This window comes from Gallinula chloropus, assembly GCF_964237585.1.
Source record: "Gallinula chloropus genome assembly, chromosome: 17".
Lineage (NCBI taxonomy): Eukaryota > Metazoa > Chordata > Aves > Gruiformes > Rallidae > Gallinula > Gallinula chloropus.
In genome coordinates, this window is record NC_140102.1 from 376,087 (window position 1) to 395,621 (window position 19,535).

The 19,535-nt window shown below is 50.4% G+C and overlaps 1 protein-coding gene across 2 annotated transcripts in view; it reads left to right on the forward strand.

Annotated features, from left to right (window-relative positions):
- TTC28 (tetratricopeptide repeat domain 28) overlaps positions 1-19,535 on the forward strand; it is a gene marked incomplete at its 5' end in the record, with an annotated part of 132,361 nt that overhangs the window by 96,726 nt on the left and 16,100 nt on the right. For both annotated transcript variants that reach the window (XM_084271932.1, XM_084271933.1), the window contains 8 exons: positions 586-1,093; positions 5,270-6,611; positions 6,977-7,500; positions 8,851-8,960; positions 9,251-9,380; positions 9,793-10,011; positions 12,023-12,188; positions 16,587-16,727. In XM_084271932.1, the coding sequence (XP_084128058.1) occupies positions 586-1,093; positions 5,270-6,611; positions 6,977-7,500; positions 8,851-8,960; positions 9,251-9,380; positions 9,793-10,011; positions 12,023-12,188; positions 16,587-16,727 (3,140 nt within the window). The remainder of the gene's footprint in view (positions 1-585; positions 1,094-5,269; positions 6,612-6,976; positions 7,501-8,850; positions 8,961-9,250; positions 9,381-9,792; positions 10,012-12,022; positions 12,189-16,586; positions 16,728-19,535) is intronic.

Consider the following 19,535-nt stretch of genomic DNA (forward strand, 5'->3'; position numbering starts at 1 on the left):
ACTGGCTTGCCAGGTCTCAGGAGTCTGTTGCTTTGATTAGACTTTACTGGGTGGAGGGTGGAACGGGGCAGGCACTCATCTGCGGCCTTCTCTGCAGGTGAATGGCATTGTCTGCTTTCTCGTGAGCTGCCCCTGCACAAGGCTGGTTGCTGTGTTAGCAGACTTGCATAGATGTTAAAGCAGTCCAGGAGGTGACCAGGGGTGCGGCTGCCTGCAAGGGAAGTGCTGCTCTCTAGGACAGCTTGTGCTGCTTCCAGAGTGCAGCCTTCTGCTGCGATCGCTTTCTGTCTCCTCAGTGGTCTCTGCCCCTCTGCAGTGCCGTCCTTCCCTCTCCCCAGTACACATGCCCTGTGCTGCTCAGAGGAGGAGGTAATCCCAGCCCTGCTCTTTGAGTCAACCCCATTCCTGCTGCCTCTGTCTGAGCTGCCCTGGGGGCTGTACAGGAACTGCAAGGAGCAGATTTTCTAGCTGGTAGTTACATTCTCTCTCCAGAACGCCGTTCTGTGGCTTTGATTTCTGGGACTGGGGCCATCTGACTTGTTTCCATGAATACAGGCACTTACTTTTCCTCTCTCATCCCTGCAGGCAGCATCCTCAGCGCTGAGCAGCCTGGGCCACGTGTACACAGCCATTGGGGACTACCCAAACGCGCTGGCCAGCCACAAGCAGTGTGTCCTCCTCGCCAAGCAGTCCAAAGATGAGCTCTCCGAGGCACGGGAGCTGGGCAACATGGGAGCAGTGTACATTGCAATGGGGGACTTCGAAAATGCCGTGCAGTCCCACGAACAGCACCTGAAGATTGCCAAGGAGCTGGGGAACAAGCGGGAGGAAGCTCGAGCCTACAGCAACCTGGGCAGCGCCTACCACTACCGGAGGAACTTCGACAAAGCCATGTCCTATCACAACTACGTGCTGGAGTTGGCCCAGGAGCTGGCTGAGAAGGCCATTGAGATGCGAGCTTACGCTGGCTTGGGCCATGCAGCCAGATGTATGCAGGATCTGGAGAGGGCTAAGCAGTACCATGAAGAACAGTTGCACATCGCTGAGAGCCTGCAGGACCGAGCTGCTGAAGGCAGAGCCTCCTCTAATCTAGGTAAGGCCCTGACACAGAGCAGGATTTGTCAGGGAATGCCATGACTATCAGAGCTGCTGCCAGGATGCAGGTTTGCTGTGTGCTGTCATCTTAGTTACCCCAGTTTCACCAGGCTGCCTTAATAAATTAAACAGGCACGTGGCAGATTGTGTGCCAATGTAAGGGATCCCATGGTCAATTATTAACCTGCTCATAAAGGCACCAGGAAGCACAAGCTTATGGCAGAAGGGAAATGAAAAGGCAAAGTGCATTTGAAGACCTATGCAGGTGTCAGAAATAAACATTAATCTTGTGCTACAGCAAGAAGTGACAGGGTTTATTGCCTGGCCATTTCTTTGGGAGCTTGTCAGCTGGGTTAGTCAACATATTGCTGCCTTGTAAGTTGGGAGACACATGGGTCAAATCCTAGCTGAATATGTTTTCAGAATGTTAAGTGTAGCAGTCTCATGTTCTTCTGAGGAGACACATTGGCATCCCGCTGGCGGGCTGGGGAGGACTGAACTACATCAGAGTGAAGTCATTCCTGCTGCTTCTCCACAGCACCAGATGGGGAAGCAACCAAAGATGTGTTCCATATCTGCTGTGGGATGCAGGGTTTGTGCTGCTGATGTTCCAGCTGTCGTGAGGGATGTGTTCTCAGCTGGCTGGGAGTGGCAGAACAGGGCTGTTGCTGACGTTACAGAATACGGGTTTGCTGGCAGCCCCTGGATCTCAGCTCTTGCAGGCTGCCCCACGCTGTAAATTAGCTTCTGCTTCTGCTTGGCAGTTGGCACTTGGTTCATTTGTAGATGCTAATTATACTCTGATGTTATCAACAGCAGGTAATTGAAAAGGGCTTGATGAATTACTTAATTTCTCTTAATAGCCGAGTCTTCAGGAGCTGAGTGAAGAAGATAAGGTGAACTGGAGAAAGCAGAGCAGTCCTAGCTTTCTAGTTAGTGTTGCGAATCTCCTCCTTTACACAAATCAGAAAAAACAAAAGGCAAAATAGGTTTGTGAGACTGAAGAGCCTGTGGCATGCCAGTGAGCACTGGGGACATGTCTGTCAGTGTGACAGGCACCCACTCTGGGTGCTTGGTGGGGGAGATGCACTGGCCTCCCCGGGCCATGGTCAGGTTCCTGGCTTTGCCCCTGGGCAGACCACAGCTCTTCTGCTAGAAGAGAGAACTGTAATTAAAGTTATGCAGCATTTCTTCTGGCTGCCTGTATGCTCAGTGTAGTCTGTCTCTGTGCTACTCAGCATCATAAAAAAGCCTGACAGATGGATACAGAAATGTTGAGACAAGATGGGCTTGGAAATTCACTCAAGTGCTGATGCTCGCTGGAGCTGCTTTGCCTCACGCCAGAAACAAGCCCTGCTGCAGACAGCAGCAGTTTGCTCTTGTTCCTCAACCTTCGCGGTGTTCACTTGCAGCTTAAATTCTCTCACCGTTTTGCTGCCTCAGAATCAGTCAAGTTGGGAACAGAAAATTAATCTAAATATCATTATTAATCTTACGGCAGCGTTGGATTTAATTATGCTTTGAGCATTTAATTCCAGAGATTTTGGGGGGCGTGGGGTAAGGAAAGCATTTTGGTGCAGCAGAGAATAGTTTTCTTCCTTTGGATTTAAGCCTAAATATAACTTTCAGTCAGTATGCTGACTCAGCCACTCTACACTTTGAATTAGAATAGTTTTCCTAGCTTCTGAGTGCAGGATCTCACGTTTCAGCTGTTATTTGGCTATATTTTTATGTCTTCTCTGTCAGAGTTAAGTTATACTGCAGAAAGAGAACACGCAGTTCTTGTTGAGAAAGTCTATTACTGTTGTTTAAAATGCATCCAGTACCAATTAAAAAGTCAAGTCATAATTGTCTCTTTCATCTAATCCACATGCAAAACAAAACCTCATCAAAATAACCATGCTGACAGGCAAAAAAATGTATCTAAATGTGTGTTTCCAAGCCAGAACGTAAGGGTTGGCCTCTTTGCTGAAGCAACAGAAATTCTCTGTTTGCATTTCACTGATTTAGATGGAAAGCTCTCTTAAGGGTGCTATCTAATGCTGAGCAAGACAGACACGGAATCTAACACAGCCCAGCTGCTGCAGCGCTCTGCAGGGAGATGTAGAGCGTTCTGTGACTCGGTAAGCAGAAGGTAATGGACTGAGGGCAAGTCACAAGTTATCAAGCCCTTCACAAGAAGGAGATGTGGAGTTTAAGCAGAAGCCTCAGATTGGCAGCCTTTGCAGAGCAGATGGTGTGTGCGAATGCCAGGGCTCCGTGTGGAGAGCTGGCTTTTCAGCCTCTGCAGCTCCTAGGGGTTCCCTTTGCAGTGGAGAGAAGACACTTCAGATTATTCATGAAACATGGTTCAGAGTCTCTCCCGTGGGGCTCAGCATCTCTTTGCAGCTACAGAACTTCTGTGCATACTTTCCTGTGCTTGGTGGGTTGCCCAAACACAGTAGACATTTTCTCTCCAAGCATCTTGCGAATTAGGGCCAAGAAATGGTGGGTGTGTTTGTCCATCTCTTCCCCTCCTGCTGAGGGACTGGCTAGCCTGCCCAAGACCACTTCCCCTCATCCCTCACTGCTCACAGGCAGCTCGTCCCGCCAGCAGTGTTGCATCAGAGCGTGCATGGGATGGCAGAGGCTGTTAGGCTCTCCTGTCTGCACCCAGGAGGGAGCTGGGACATGGTGGTGTAAGCATTTTTGGGAGGGTGACCTGAGAGCAAGCAGTGCCTGTGCTGTGTGGCACCGTGGCAGTGCAAGGCACACTGTGTTTTTGAGGCAGTCTGTGCTCCAGCAGTAGGGGCTGTGCATGTTCCTGGTGTAATTCCTGGGCCCTTGAGTGATTGTTGCTGGCCTCAGATACTCTCCCAGAACAGTTCTAGAAGCCCAGAGTTACCAGGGAATCTGTGATTAAACTGGGAGAAGTGGAAGATGCCTCCTGAGGCATTGAATCCACTCTCCTGTTACTGCACATGCCATGTAATACAGATACCATGGTTCATAAACTAGTCACACACGATTTTAATGGTACAATGTTTTGTGTGCTTCACTGTCCTACTGTAGGGCTGTTCAGGAGCCTCAGCACTCTAATGGTGAAAATAAATGCTAGGGTTGATGCCCCTCTGTGGTCACACCAGAATTGGTCTGTAAATTGATTAACTTCTGAGTCCCAACAGGAATTGCATTTCTCTGTCTTGGCTGGAAATAATATCAGGTCACTGGGTAGCTCCTTCTCTTCTTGTTTCCAGATGATGACTCCCTGCCCTTGTAGTCTTGAAATGAAATCTTTGCATAGTTTACTGATGATTTTCATCACCCCATTCTTGCTGCTCTGGTACATAAGGTTGTCTAGCACAGACTATAACATCAGGAGATTCAGAGCTCCTGTTCCCGTATCTCGTAGCAAGTACAAGATGATTTGACTGAAATGGAAAAGGAAATGCATTCTCACTAGTGTGCTGAGTATGAGCTCTTGGAGTCACCAGGTATCACTGATGGAAAAAAAGTAGTGTAATTAAAAGAGGAAACGGGCATTTGATAAGGCCAGACTGTCCAGTTGTGGTGAATGCATGCTTCCTAGAGTGTTGGGATTGATTTGGCTGGAAACAACCCCTAACATCAAGTGTAACCGTTAAGCCAGCACTGCCAAGCCCCCTGCTCACCCATGTCCCCAGGCACTACACACCTGTTAAATCTCTCCATGGATGGTGACTCCATCACTTCCCTGGGCAGATCTTCTGGTGATTGGCAGCCTGTTGGGGGAAGAAATGTTTCCTAATACCCAGTCTAAACCTCCTCGTTGAGCCCATTTCCTCTTGTGCTGTGGCTTATTACTTGGGTAAGAAGGCTGCACCCTCCTTTCAGGGAGGTGTAGGGGGTGATCAGGTCTCCCCTCAGCCTCCTCTTCTCCAGGCTGACCTGTGATAAAAAACCTTCTCTGGGATTTGCCCATTAGGGATGAGGAAGCAGTTCACTTGAGAAGGATCTGCCGCCTCAGCTGTGCCAGGGATGATGAGTCAGGGTGCTGTGGGGAAGGGACGGGCTGCCTGGTGTAAGGAGCCTGGGGAAGGGGCCAGGCCAGGAGCGCTGGGGCCTGGGCTGCAGAGAAGCCTTGGTGTGGCAAGGGGTCACAGAGCGGTCAGTGCAGAGGAATGTTCTTGTTGAGCCCATTTCTGTCCCTTTCCAGGAATCATTCACCAGATGAAAGGTGACTACGACACTGCGCTGCGGCTGCATAAGACACATCTGTCCATAGCTCAGGAGCTGAGCGATTACGCGGCCCAGGGCCGGGCCTATGGAAACATGGGCAATGCCTACAACGCTCTCGGCATGTATGACCAGGCTGTCAAGTACCACCGGCAGGAGCTGCAGATCTCCATGGAAGTAAACGACCGTGCCTCTCAGGCATCGACACACGGGAACCTAGCGGTTGCCTATCAAGCGCTGGGTGCCCATGACCGTGCTCTGCAGCACTACCAAAGCCATCTCAACATTGCCCGGGAGCTGCGGGACATCCAGAGTGAAGCACGTGCCCTCAGCAACTTGGGCAACTTCCACTGCTCGCGAGGAGAGTACGTGCAGGCAGCCCCTTACTACGAGCAGTACCTGCGCCTGTCCCCAGAGCTGCAGGACATGGAAGGGGAAGGGAAGGTGTGCCATAACCTTGGCTATGCCCATTACTGCCTGGGGAACTACGAAGAAGCTGTTAAGTACTACGAGCAGGATCTTGCCTTAGCAAAGGACCTTCATGACAAGCTGAGCCAAGCCAAAGCCTACTGCAACCTGGGCCTGGCCTTCAAAGCCTTGATGGACTTTAGCAAAGCAGAGGAATGTCAGAAGTACCTGTTGTCGCTGGCCCAGTCTCTGAACAATTCCCAGGCCAAATTCCGAGCTCTGGGGAACTTGGGGGATATTTTTGTCTGTAAAAAAGACATAAATGGTGCAATAAAATTTTATGAGCAGCAACTGAGCTTAGCCCATCATGTTAAAGACAGGAGACTGGAAGCCAGTGCCTATGCAGCGTTGGGCTCTGCTTACAGAATGATACAGAAGTGTGACAAGGCTTTAGGTTACCACACGCAGGAGCTGGAGGTGTACCAGGAGCTGGGAGATATGCCAGGTGAATGCAGAGCACATGGTCACCTTGCTGCAGTATATATGTCACTTGGGAAGTATACCATGGCCTTCAAGTGTTACGAAGAACAGCTGGAGCTTGGGCAGAAGTTGAAAGACCCCAGCATAGAAGCCCAAGTCTATGGAAACATGGGCATTACCAAGATGAACATGAATGTCATGGAGGAAGCTATTGGCTACTTCGAGCAGCAGCTGGCCATGCTGCAGCAGCTCAGCGGAAATGAGTCCGTGTTAGATCGAGGCCGAGCGTATGGGAACCTGGGAGACTGTTATGAGGCTCTGGGGGATTTCGAGGAGGCTATAAAGTACTATGAACAGTACCTGTCCGTGGCTCAGAGCTTGAACCGAATGCAGGACCAGGCCAAGGCCTACCGGGGCCTGGGCAACGGGCACAGGTAAGGAGCACTACCTGTGTATTCCCCTGAGGGAAGCACAGGTATGAGTGGGTGCCTTGTGTTACTCATTGGGTGTGTTGGAACTTTGCACACATACACGGGCACGTGGCATAGGGGCGAGTAAAAGAGTCCTCAGGCTGCTGAGGACTGTGCTGCCGCCTCGAATAATGAAGCTGGTGTTGCTCTGCCCTGAGAGGAAGAGATGTTTACAGGGTGGCAGAAGGAGAGGGTTGATTCAGAGGTGCTGGGGCTGTCTCCTGGGGAGACTTGATTGTCTCTGAAAGGTTTGATCTGAGGAAATGGCAAAACATCCTATTTCAAGAAAATACTAGCAAAATAAATGCTGTTGTTTTCTCCCCTTGCAGGGCTATGGGAAGTTTGCAGCAGGCTCTGGTGTGCTTTGAGAAGAGGCTTGTGGTGGCACATGAGCTGGGGGAGGCATTTAACAAAGCCCAGGCCTACGGGGAGCTGGGCAGCCTGCACAGCCAGCTGGGGAACTATGAACAAGCTATTTCTTGCCTGGAGCGCCAGCTGAACATCGCTCGGGAGATGAAGGACCGAGCTCTGGAGAGCGATGCTGCCTGTGGCCTTGGCGGGGTCTACCAGCAGATGGGAGAGTATGACACAGCCCTGCAGTATCACCAGCTGGACCTGCAGATCGCAGAGGAGACCAACAACCCCACCTGCCAAGGCCGGGCCTATGGGAACCTGGGCCTGACCTACGAGTCCTTGGGCACTTACGAGAGGGCAGTAGTTTATCAGGAGCAGCACCTCAGCGTTGCAGCACAAATGAACGACCTTGTGGCCAAAACTGTGTCCTACAGCAGTCTTGGGAGGACTCATCATGCCTTGCAGAACTACTCTCAGGCTGTGATGTACCTGCAGGAAGGTAAGAGGCTGAGTTACACAACACAGCATGTCGTTGTAGATGCAGGGGATAGGAGGGAGGCCTAAGGATGTGGAGAGAAGTGAGGGACTGTGAGTGTGGCAGTAAAAGGATGTGTTTGATAGTGGTCTTTCTGCAAAAGCCCTTGTAGACATCCGTAGCTGCTGTTGAGCATCACTGTAAGTAGCTGTCCAGGCACCTGTTACAGTCAGCATGCCATGTCAGTTGGAGCCTTCCTGGCATCCTGCAGACAAAGCATTGCAGGGCATGGTCTGTGCCTTCCTGGGAGCATCTCAGCTAGCTTGAGCTTGAATCCAGACTGCGCCTAGATTATAAAGCTGATTGGCACCTGAGCCTAGAAGATGTAAACCTTCTCTATAGATAGCATTGCATATGATAACTGGCACTGGGATCAGGGGGCGTTGGATGTAGCTGGTCCTGAGAGCAGGCCTCAAACTGATGTGTGCCTTGCTGATGGCCATTTGGCCTTTCCTTCTGTGTCAGGTGGGAGTGAGAGCGGGTGGGTGGATGTCCTCTACACCATGAGTGAAAACAAGTTGTGTTTGATGGGGAGGTGAGGGAGGTATCCAGGTGCCCTCAGTATCCAGAAGCCATCTGCTGCTGCTGAGCTCCGGGGCCAGCGCTGCTCACGAGTTGTGCTGCCTCAAGGGATTCCAGCGTGCGAGCGGCATCTGCTCAAGGTGGTGGCTCTCTGATGGAGGAGATGAGCAGCGTAGCTGGAGTGTATGAAGCTGGAAGCCGAAGGATTAGTTACGTCAGTTAGTGTGGTTTTGCTGAAACTGACCTTGGCAGGATTCCAGTAAGCTGAGGGAATTCAATTAAGTTGGATGGAGAGAAATTAAACACAGCTCCTTCTCCTGGTGTGACGTAGAGTTCCTGACACGCCCGCAAAATGGCTGCTGCTGAGCTGTGAGGTCAGGGCCAGGCCCCTGCTCCCAGTGGTGCGAAGCCCATGGTGCCTGAGAGGAGGTGTCCCTGTGGGCAGCAGGGCCCGCTGGAGGGAAGAGGTTTGGAGCAAGGGGAGAGGGAACGACACGGGAGGGCTGCTGGAAAGTCAGGCTCAGGTAGGGACTTAGTGTGTCTCAGGGACACCTTAACCTCGCCTGGGAGGTCTTGTCCACAAAGTGTCTGCCTTGCTGAGGCACCTCTTGCTCTCGTGCTGAGTGGTGGTGCTGCCAGGCGCTGGCACTGCCCAGCTCTGCACTGTCTCTGCCCACCAAAGCACCCCAGGCCTACCTGAGCCCACGGCCCCCAGGCTGCTGAGGCAGAAGTGCTGTATGGGGCTGCCGAAGCCCCTTCTCCCCTTGGCCCCTCTCACTGACTCCTTTTCAGGGCTGAGGCTGGCAGAGCAGCTGGGACGCAGAGAAGATGAAGCCAAAATCCGCCACGGCCTCGGCCTCTCCCTGTGGGCGAGTGGAAACCTGGAGGAGTCTCAGCACCAGGTATGTTGCTCTCTGCTCTGTGCCAGTGCTGGCAGGCTTGTGTCCTCCAAGCCATTTGGGTCATTCCTATCCTCAGGAGAGGGAATGTCTGGTGCCTCCTGGGCAGGGTGCTGCCTAATGCCCGTGTGCCTTCCTGCTCCAAAGTCACCTCCCCTCTGCCAGGGATGTTGCTGTCCTGAGGGCTGAGGCAGACCTCCCTGAGGGTATCTTGGCCCAGGATCCTCCAGTCTCCCAGCCAGTGCTTTGTGCTGTGTCTGCAAGGAAGTCACCGTAGCTGTTTTCCCTCCCAGCTGTACCGAGCCTCGGCACTGTTCGAAACCATCCGACATGAGGTTCAGCTGAGCACAGATTACAAGCTGTCACTCTTCGACCTGCAGACATCCTCCTATCAGGCCCTGCAGCGAGTCCTTGTCAGTCTCGGTAAGAGGTGCCGCTGTAGGCTGAGTCTGAACTCCAGGCTCATGCCAAGAGCTCGCATGAAGTGGGAGGCAGCTCACAACTCATCCTTCGCTTGCCATCTGCCTGATGCAGCACAGCATTTCTTTGCTAGGACACAAATAAGGGTCTCCTGCTTTGGGCTTCAGGCACTTTAGGGTTTTCTTGCTTGCTTCCTCCATTCATTGTTCGTTCTGTGGTTCGTTTTCTTAAACTTTGTGGTGTTGCCAGTCTGTGGGACTGTATTCCCGCCCAGAGACTTCCTCTTTAAAAAAGCCTGTGCTTTGAGTGTGCCTCCGAGTGCTGGTTCTGGGTTGGGATAGAGAGCAGCCATGCCTGTTCTGGCACAGTGTGCTCCAGACTTGGTGTCAGGACTGAGATGGATTTGACTTTTCAGGTCACCACGATGAAGCTTTGGCAGTAGCAGAGAGAGGACGGACGAGGGCCTTTGCTGACCTGCTTGTGGAACGCCAGACTGGGCAGCAGGACTCGGATCCCTATTCTCCAGTGACCATTGACCAAGTCCTGGAGACAGTGAATGGCCAGAGGGGACTTGTTCTCTACTACTCACTGGCTGCAGGTTATCTGTACAGCTGGCTGCTGGCTCCTGGGGCAGGTGAGATCCTTTCTGGGGTTGAAAGCCTCTGAATAAGCCTTGCAAAGGGACAATTAATTGTATAATTTTTAGCTAGGAGTGAATCAGGGATTGTAGGAGGGAATCCTTTCCATCTGGTACCTTAGAGCTGCGCAGACTGAAACCTGTGGCATAGCCAAGGAAACAATGACTTAGAAGTGCTGCTTCAGGGCCTTGACATTCACCTGGAGATGGAAATGTTTCACCTGTTTAACGTTTCCGTTTTTCAACCTCCAGTCTAGGTATTTCCCACAGAGCAGAGCAGTAATGCGATTCCAAGTGTGTTGGTTCTGTGAGAATCTTCTAGGCACAGGAGTCCCTGCTTTAATTACATTTCTGTGCTTTATCCTTCCAAAAGCTTTTGGCATTTATACTCTGAAGTGGATTGCAGAAACAGAAGGGCGTCCCCACTTCCTGATATGCCATTGAACTGCCTGATCCTCTGAATTCTCCTCATATGAATGTGGAAACACTTATCACAGAGGAGCAAGGAGGATTAATTTGAAGAGGATGCTTTTTGCAGACAGCTGTTGTTCATTATCTAATAAAGAGATGACTGTAAATTTTCATGAGTCTTTCTGGATATAATTTAATAATTGCAGCCCTGCACCATGACAAAGCTGAAGAGATAAAAAGCACTATTCAGATTGCACCACAAAAGCACTTTGGGAAGGGAAGCAACCGTTCACACATGCCTGACTTCAGATGGCATGACAGTGATCAGAAGATAGGCTTCTTGGGGGTGTTTTGCAGTTTTGCATGTGTAAGTATAAGATGGCATTGTCCTCCTGTGCATCCAGCCACTGAAATGCTCTTCAGGCCTGCAGCTTGCACAGTAAAATGCCAGGAATTCTACACTATTATTTTATTCTGCAGTTATGTCATATTTATTCTGTAATATTAATTATAGCTGAGCATACTAAAATCACAGGGATTGAAGTGTAGGGTTTCCCTCTGGGCTTTATGACCTCTGTGCCCAAACTAGGCCTTGCAGAAAAGCAGTAGCACTCAAGTCCATGGGTTTGTGACTGCACCCTTGAAGGCACCCCGGGTGTTGGGAGGGAGAGGGGCTGTGGTGCTGCAAGGGCTCCACTGCAGCAGCTTTGCTGAGGAGCTCAGCACTAGTTACTGCAGCCCAGCTAGGTGTCATCTTCTGTTGCTGTGCCACTGAGCTGGTACCCATAGAGTCTCTGGGCTGGTGCTGTATTTGCAGCTGTGGCTGCAGAACGAGCTGCTTTATCCTCTATTCCTCCGGTCTTGTTAACTGGTTTAATAATTCATGCTGTCGAGGCAAACAGGGCACCCAGAGCAGCCTTTTACTGTGGATCACAGGCTGTAGAATTAATTACACCAGGAAGAATATGCCAGTCTGAGCGGAGGAAGGTTTTATCAGCAGTAACAGTTGAATTCCTAACAAAACTGAGCGTCCTTTATCTGGTTTACACAGTATGAAATGCTGTCATTTAATATTTTATTGTGCTTTAATCCATCTTTTTCTTTCTTTGTCTAGAATGTATTTTCATGCATATGAATAAAATGAAAAATCTTTGTGTGACCTGAGGAGGTTCTGCTGTAGTAATAACACTTTTGGTCAGCATTTGAGCCTTGTGTGTTCCATTTGTGTGATCAGAGGCTATTAATAGGTATTTTTCTTGTGCATCTGTTGAAACACAAATGACTCTAGTAGGTGCTTGTCTGAAAGATCTGTTTTATAATTTATATGAGTGCTGCAATAGCAGATGCATTTTGAGCATCTCATAGAAGCGCTGCTCTGCCTTCGAGCCGTCATGTGCAAAGTACAGACCCAGTTTTTAAGAAGAAGGCTGTAATGCAGGGTGCCAGAAAGGCCCTGTGGAGACAGATGTGGCAGGAGCGCTTGGCCCCACTTACGCTGGAAATGCCAGCGGCTGGGGTTGTGCTGCTGTGCCAGACGGCTGCTGGCACAGCTCTTCATGCCCTCTGGAAATAACCTCATGGTTCTGGTGCCTTGCAGGAATTCTGAAGTTTCATGAGTGCTATCTGGGTGACAGCCTGACAGAGAGTGCTGGGGACTTCCACGAGGCCAACAGTGTGACCCTGCAAACAACAACCACCTCTGCGCTGGAACAGTACATCTCCAGTGTGCGGGAGGCTCTGGGGGTGGACTCCTACTACACACGGTGAGTTGGCATCCTGGTTCCAGCCCTCTCACCTGAAAGCAGTTCTTGACAGGGATGGGTGACAGCTGAGAGTCAGAGTGGGGACACCTTTTCATTGCAGGAATGAGTAAATTGCTTCGTTTTTGTATCTGTAGCTGTTTTTCTGCCATGTAATTCTGTATGCATATGCAAATAAGGCTTGAACCCATAGGCTGGGTAATGAATCCGTAGATCAGATGAGAATGCAGATGCCATGTCTTAACTGTATTTGGGCAGATTCCCTCCTACTTACAGTTTCCAGAGTAATTAATTCTCTTTCAAAGGTTTACTTTTGAAAGCCTGAAAATATTAGAGGAATTTCAGCCCCTCCAAATATGTTCCCTTGTGGCTATAGCAAAGTAAATAATTTACAGTGATTTTATGTCTGATGAATTTCAGCAAAGACAGAGGAATCTCACTCCAGTCCATTACTCAGGTACCACACCTGTGCTTCCTCATTTTTATATCCTGTGGATTTATCACAAATCAGTCTGGTTTGCTTATGCTCAGCCACATGATCTCTCATAGTATTTGGTGTGACATTGATCAGATACGCTTTCTGTGCTGATGCTTACAGCAGTTTTTCTCTGAATGCTTCAGTCTGAGGAGAAGAGTTGGGGATGTCCCTCGCCTCATATCTTTACTGTGAGTGAAGCCTCCAGGGTAAAGTATGTGGTGACAGTTCAGTTTGTGTTAAAAGTGATGGCTTTGCTTGGGGTGGGTTAGGAACACAGGGGTGGTTTGCAGGTCTGTTTCACTGCTGGTGCAAATGCACCTGAGTGTGTGTGTTGGCCAGTGTGTTATACCAGCCCCCAGAGCTGGTGTGAGTGGAGGCACCGGCTCCTCTAGGTTACACCGTCTGCTGGTCTCTCTTTAAACAGTGTAGTGTTTTTCTGCAGCAGCACAGTGTGAGTCCCTCAGGCTTCAGACCAGTGTCCTTTCCTCACCCAGCTGTGACGCTGAAGGCAACAGCCCCGCCAGCCGCTTGCAGCTGGTGCGGAGGCTCCCAGCCTGCACCCGCTCTCTGCGCCCGAGGTCTGCAGGGGCAGCCCACACCCGAGGGAGAGGAACCGATGGCATTGATCCTTGGATCGATTTGTGCTCGGGGTTCTGTGAGCAACTGGGAGCCTGCACACAGAAGCTAATTAAACCTGATGCATCTTTTGTAATAGCTACTGGAGGCAGCAGTGACACTGCATGGTGTGAGGTGGAGCTACTGGTGGCCAACGTGGTGTGCCTGGCACAGGGAGCCTGCAGTCAGCTCTCAGGTTGGGTTTATGTTAGGACCTGCTCCTCCCCCTGAGCTGGGTCAGCACTTGCTGTTTGTGAAGTTACCCACTGGCCCCACAAAGGCATCGGCAGGGCTGTAAACACTGCGTGCTGCTGGGATGGGAGTGCGCTGACCTCGTAACGCTGAGGCAGTCGGAAGCCAGAGGCAGTCGCAGCCACCTCCTCTCCAGTGGTGGCCACATCTGCATGTGTTGGGTTTACAGTTGTGTCTCATTCAGACACGTTGAGGGTTTGCACTTCTAAAGAGGTGTACAACCCTTTATCATTGTAAAGGTGGCTCTGAAGGGAGATGGACATGTTTTACAGCTGGTTGGATTATGCACTTCACTGTGAGCAGTAACAAACTGTTTGTTAGTCTAGATTTTTTATTAAGTACTCTGAGAAAGATCAAAGGGTCTCTCAGACAGCTGAATACTTGAAACATAAGGGAACAGACATGCCCAGGAGAGTGCCTTCCTTCATGCTGAAGCCCTGAGAAGCTACAAGCACATAAGCACTGCTGTCCAAATGATGTTAATCATGAAGTTACTGCTAACATATAAATGGTACTTCTAAGAAATGGTGGCAGTGGTGCTTAGGGGGTTTGGGTTCTTACATAAAATCTCTTCTGAGGCCTCGGCTTCTGTGAGCTTCAGTCACGTCTTCCAGATTGCATGTTTCAAGTCTTGTGTGGAAGTGAGTTGTGTGATTCCCATTAAAGGGACTGTTAAAAGTTACTCCCTTCAGCCTTTGTGTTTCCTGGGTTTTGAAGATGTCTGGGATGTTGATGCTTCATCTGGTTCTGTCTCACATCTGCATGTGGGCCATGAGCTCTCTGTTCTTCCTGGGAGAATAGGCATTCTCTCCAAAGTATGAATACTGATAGGGAGGACAAGAAGGGGGAATACAAACCACATGGAATTGGTTCCATCTACCCTTCTAAAGCATCATGATTGAGTGATTCAGAAGGTCACATCTATTTCCACGTGTCGATGGTTGAACTACCCTCTAGTGCACATACACAGCAGAAATCTGCAGTTACACCTCGTGTAACAGATTCTCAGATACTGTTTTCAGTTCTACTAACCATTTGTCACCACAGATTCTCCTTCTGGCTAAAGCAGCCCTTCAGTCTGTAGGTTCTGGGGTGAGCTTTTAATTTCCTGTGATGTCAGCCGCCTCCTCTCTCCGTGGTGGTGGTAGTGGTATGTTCTTGGTTAAGGTTTCTGGGTTTAATGCGTGCCTCTGAGATCACTGGGCTGGGCTGGTATGATCACAAGCAGAAGCTCTTTCCCCACTTCAAAATTACATGCAGGGAATTAAACAAGTCTTGTCTGTTCCACGTGAGTGAACATCATGTCCTGCTTTGAAACTCTTCCCTTGCATGGGCCAAGTGCTTCCCTACAGCATTGCTGACTGCCACCGTGCTCCAGCACACCAGACCTGCAGGAGAAGTTGTCATCTGCAGTCCCTGGAACCTGCTCTCTTCCTGCCAGCAAAGATCAGAGGCATTTAGATATGTATGGCATGTATGCCAAACCTTTTGTTTGACTTCTCCTTTTGTAACTGAAGTGCACCATAGTGTTTGTGTTCAAATGGAGATGCCATTTTCCTCTGTAATGCTGTAGGCATGTTTATAGGTACTGTTGCATCTCCAGGATGGCACAGCTTCCCATTTTATGCTCCTGGAGAGCAAAGGATGCTGTCGTGGGATGTGCCATCAGGATTGTGCTGTGGTGGTTGGTGTTCAGTCCCACACTGCAGCTTTTGCTTTGTGCTGGACGTGTTTCCTTTCAGCTGGTCCAGTGAAGCTGACAAATGACATGTACTTGCAAATAAATTGTGAAGGACTTTAAAGGCTGCTTGAGCTTGTGCTGGGACAGACTCCTTTCTCTGTAGGGAGAGCATGTGGCCTGCTCTCTTGGGTTCATGAACTCAAGATATTTGCCTCTTAAGGGGCTGCAGATACTCACTGTGAATGTTACTGCAAACCATGCCAGGACTCGGAGCTGAACTCTCTGCAGCTGGAGGGGAAACGTGCAGGAGGCAGCTGTGGACAACCTCGCTTTGTCCTTTTTCTTCCCCTTGCCTGTTGTTCAGCTAGCCCCATTTCACCCAGAGTGACTGGCTGTTGTCAGGACTTATTCCTTCAGGTTATTAAATTGTATTGCCCTGGCAGTACACTTACAAGATGCCCTGTGGTCCGTACAGCAGCACAGGGACAGCTTTGGTTGTCTGGACAAGTATGTGCTGGGTGCTGACTTGATTCGTGTGCTCTTTCTTGGAATGTGCCCTTGAGGAAGAGCTCCAAGTTGTCAAAATCCAGAAGGGATCAGAAGTGAGCTGCAAGGCGACTTCAGCAGGTGGCACAGCAGATTTAGCTGAGTACAAATCCCAAGGTTTGTGATGAGCCATATCTCATGGGAATTATTTATTGGGTTAAAGGGAGGGGCTGTTAAAATGCACATACAATAGTTGTGTTTGCCTTCTGCTTTCAGAAAGAAGAGAAAATGCTAACAGCAAGTTGACAGAAAATTATACTGAGATGGTAATTCAGATATTAATGCCAGGAGATGGGAAGCTTGGAAGAGATGGACTCGGTCTCTCTCGGTCTTGCTGCTCTCCTAGTGGCATTGATGGAGTAATATTTTCTTCTCTGTGCCTCCCTGTTCGTGTAACAGGAGCAGCAACACAGCCCCTTCTTTATGCTGTGCTTTGCCAGTGAGGGTAGCGTACAGAGCTTGGAGTTACTGTTGTGGAAGTCTGAAAAGGGGTCACCACACATGTTCTTGGGCTGATCGGGGCTGAGCTGCATTGTGCTGCAGCTTCAGAAGTCTGTCCCTGCAGTGTGTGGGAATTTGGGTCCTGTGTTTCCATCACGGGTGCCACTCCTGAGACCTGTAGGAGTGCCCAGGAGAAGAGGAGGGGATGGGGCTGTAGCTGTTGTGTGCCTAACAGGAGGAGGTGATGCAATCCAGGGAAAATTTGACTGCTGCTTCAGTTGAGGTCATGTCTGAAAAGCCTTGTCTCTCAGAGTGGCTGAGTGTCTGTCACAGTGCTGCTGCTCAGCCTTGCATCAGTGAGTCCTTCATCCTGCTGTTCTCCCTGCAGAGCCTGTGCCAGCAGCGAGACTGAGAGTGAAGCTGGGGATATCATGGACCAACAGTTTGAGGAGATGAACAACAAGCTGAACTCAATGACTGATCCGACTGGCTTCCTGAGGATGGTCAGCAGGAACAACCTCTTGAACAGGTGAGAATGCCTGAGTATGCTGCATTTCCAATTGCAGGGCTGTGTGCTAGCTGCACAGTCTCCACTCGTCTTCTGCTTCTTACACCTTGCTCAGAATTCCTCCAGTGTTACCACTTCTGCAGTGGAGAGATGCTGCATGATGCTACCTGGTGGTTTCTGGCTAGAGCTGTGCTCCAGAATGGATTGTGAACGTAGGATACCCCAGGATTTTCTCAGCTGGAAAAGAAAATGTGATCAGCCTGCAGTGTTGTGAGCCACCACTGAAGCTTGTGAGCTGTAACAGCACCCCTGTGAAGCTGGGACTGCCTGTTGGCACCAAGAACTAGCCTGTTTTTCATTCCAGAATCCACATGCCTATCTGTTTGAGCTGCTGCACTAATGAACTACAGGAACTTGCTGGTTTGGGATCAAACAGGCAGATCCCCAGGACTGCTGAGGTGCTTTGCTAGTTCATCAGCCCCTCAAATTGCAGAGGCCAACCATGCAGTGTCTGTGCCTTTCTGCTCCATAGGAACCAAGTCCCTTACCTTGAACCCACACCCAGGAGCTTGCTTCACATGCTTTGTCAGGGAATGAGTTTGCAGCTTTTAGGAGAGGCTCAGGGATGGGGCACTTAAGTAAAAGGAGAATAAGAGGCTGTCTTCCCCGCTGCCAAGGCGGGCCCTGCCATTCCTCATGTGAGGCCTGAATGCATGTTCATGTCTTGTGCTTGCATGCTGGAGATGCTCAAGGGAGTTTGCATGGCTTGGGGCCAGTCCAAGTTCCCTCACGCACAGGGACTGCACATGCTGTTAAGGTTCCATGTTAGAAAATAAGGTCTTGGAGATGCTGGGACTGTTTGGAGCCACCCAGCCTCCGTGTCTGGTGACAAGAGGGTGACTGAAGGGAAGCCCTTGGTTTGGGGCGGGTGCCCCCTGTCTGCTGTCATCAGGTAACCTGGCTTTTAAGCAGAGAATAGTATGGGGTTGTGGAAGTGAGCTTAAGGAACTTCTGAGAAAAAATGGGTTTTGGAGGAGAAAGATGCACTGAGGAATGCTGCAGTGATCTCAGTGCTGGGCAGTAGCTGTTGAAGCTCTGGATGCCACTGACAGAGCTCCCAAGATAGTCACAGTTGCTCATATCTTACACAACTTCTGTTTCCTCTGCTCAGGGCTCTTGGAGTTTGGTTTAGTTTCCAGATTAAAATCTGATTTCCTCCCTGCTGGTCATCATCTGCTCCAGCAACGAAACTGGTCACTGCCTGTACCTGAATAAGCTCCCCCACCTTTCATTTGGCCTCTCCACCATCATGGGGATACAGTTTACGCTTCATGTACCTGCAGAAAACATGAGAATCAGCCCTGATGGTGCTCAAAGGGTAAAATACACTTCCTTGAGGGCAGCTTTTGCAATACAGCATAGAGACAATTTACAAAAGGCAAACTGGGAAGTAAGGAGCAGTGTAACTTGAGAGGCAGATCCACTTTGCCAAGGCCATTGCAGTCTCCCAGGCCTCCTTACGATTGCAAAAACCTTCTCTTTTTCCAGCAGAGTCAGTGTGCTCAAAGGCCATGGCTGGTACTACAAGCTTAGTGGGAGATTTCCAAAGCAAGTTCAGGGCCCTGGTCACAGTGGAGTCTTTGTGAATCCAGCCAGAGGGGTCTAGCAGAAGGTGCCTTCACACGGAGCCTCAGCAGCACTAAAAACGTGGCTATTGCCAAGATACCATTTCACCTCTTTCTGCTCAGGGTTTTGTCCTGGTGACCATCATGTAATATCTGAGCATATCTCCCCTCTCTTCTTGGTGTGGGACCCTGCCTTTGTGCTGATTTTGGCCATCTTGGCTGTGCTATTGACAGTCTTGGGCCTGACAGCTTGCCCTGGAGAATGGTGCAGCCAAGCCCCAGGAGCAGAGGCGGGCGGTGGGGGTTGCCTGCAATGCTGGCTGGCCCAGGACACAGAGAGGTCTCTGGGAGGCAGGTAGGAACACGGTGGCTGGAGAGTCTCTTTCTAGTTCTCTACCATACGGGGTGCAGCACTGCAGCTGCCCAAGTACAGACCACACAGGCAGAGAATGCTGGGAGGTCTGTGGGTTTTGTGCAATTGCTGGTGGGTTCTGAGATAATTGCAGATCCTTGAAAGTGTCTGCAGGGAGCTCGTATCTGAATGTCTTCTGGAGCTTCCCACAGCTTGGTGTTGTGTTTCAAGGATCTGGGGCTGCATCTCTGGGAAGGGTCTCTGAGGAAGGCTCGCAGAATGACAGGCCTGATGCATTGTCTGGTCTGCTGCAGCAGTAAGTCTGACCCCCAGCTCTCCAGAGTGGCTGTGCTTGGTCCGGAGGGGTATTTGATGAGAGTTCAGTGAGTGCCAAGCATTTGTCCAGAGTCTAATGAGTGCCAGAGCAAGAGTAGCTTGAAACCCTCCTTCCTGCCCGTTGGCAGCCATGTTTGTCCCCTGCAAGTGAAGCCAGGCCCTGTGAGGCTGGTCGTAGGCCAAATAAGTCTGGCTTGCGTGACACTGGCTTCTCCCCCTTTCTCTGAGGCTGTCCTGGGCTCGTTGCTCTGTTCCTGTGTCTCCCCACAAAGGGCGGAAGCAGAGCAAAGGCTGGCACATGCCGGCAGTGCTCAGGCCCGGCGTGTGCCGCTTCCTCTGCGGGTCAGGCTGCCTTACACAAAGGGCTGTAAATAAGCAGTGCTGGGGAGTCTGTGTAGAGGCTTTGAAATGATCTTACTGCTCTAGCAATCGGGGACCCCTCTACATGGCAAAATCAAGGTAGAAGTGATCAGTGCAGCCTCCCAGGAGGGGTGTTTGGCCAAAAGATTCAGCAGT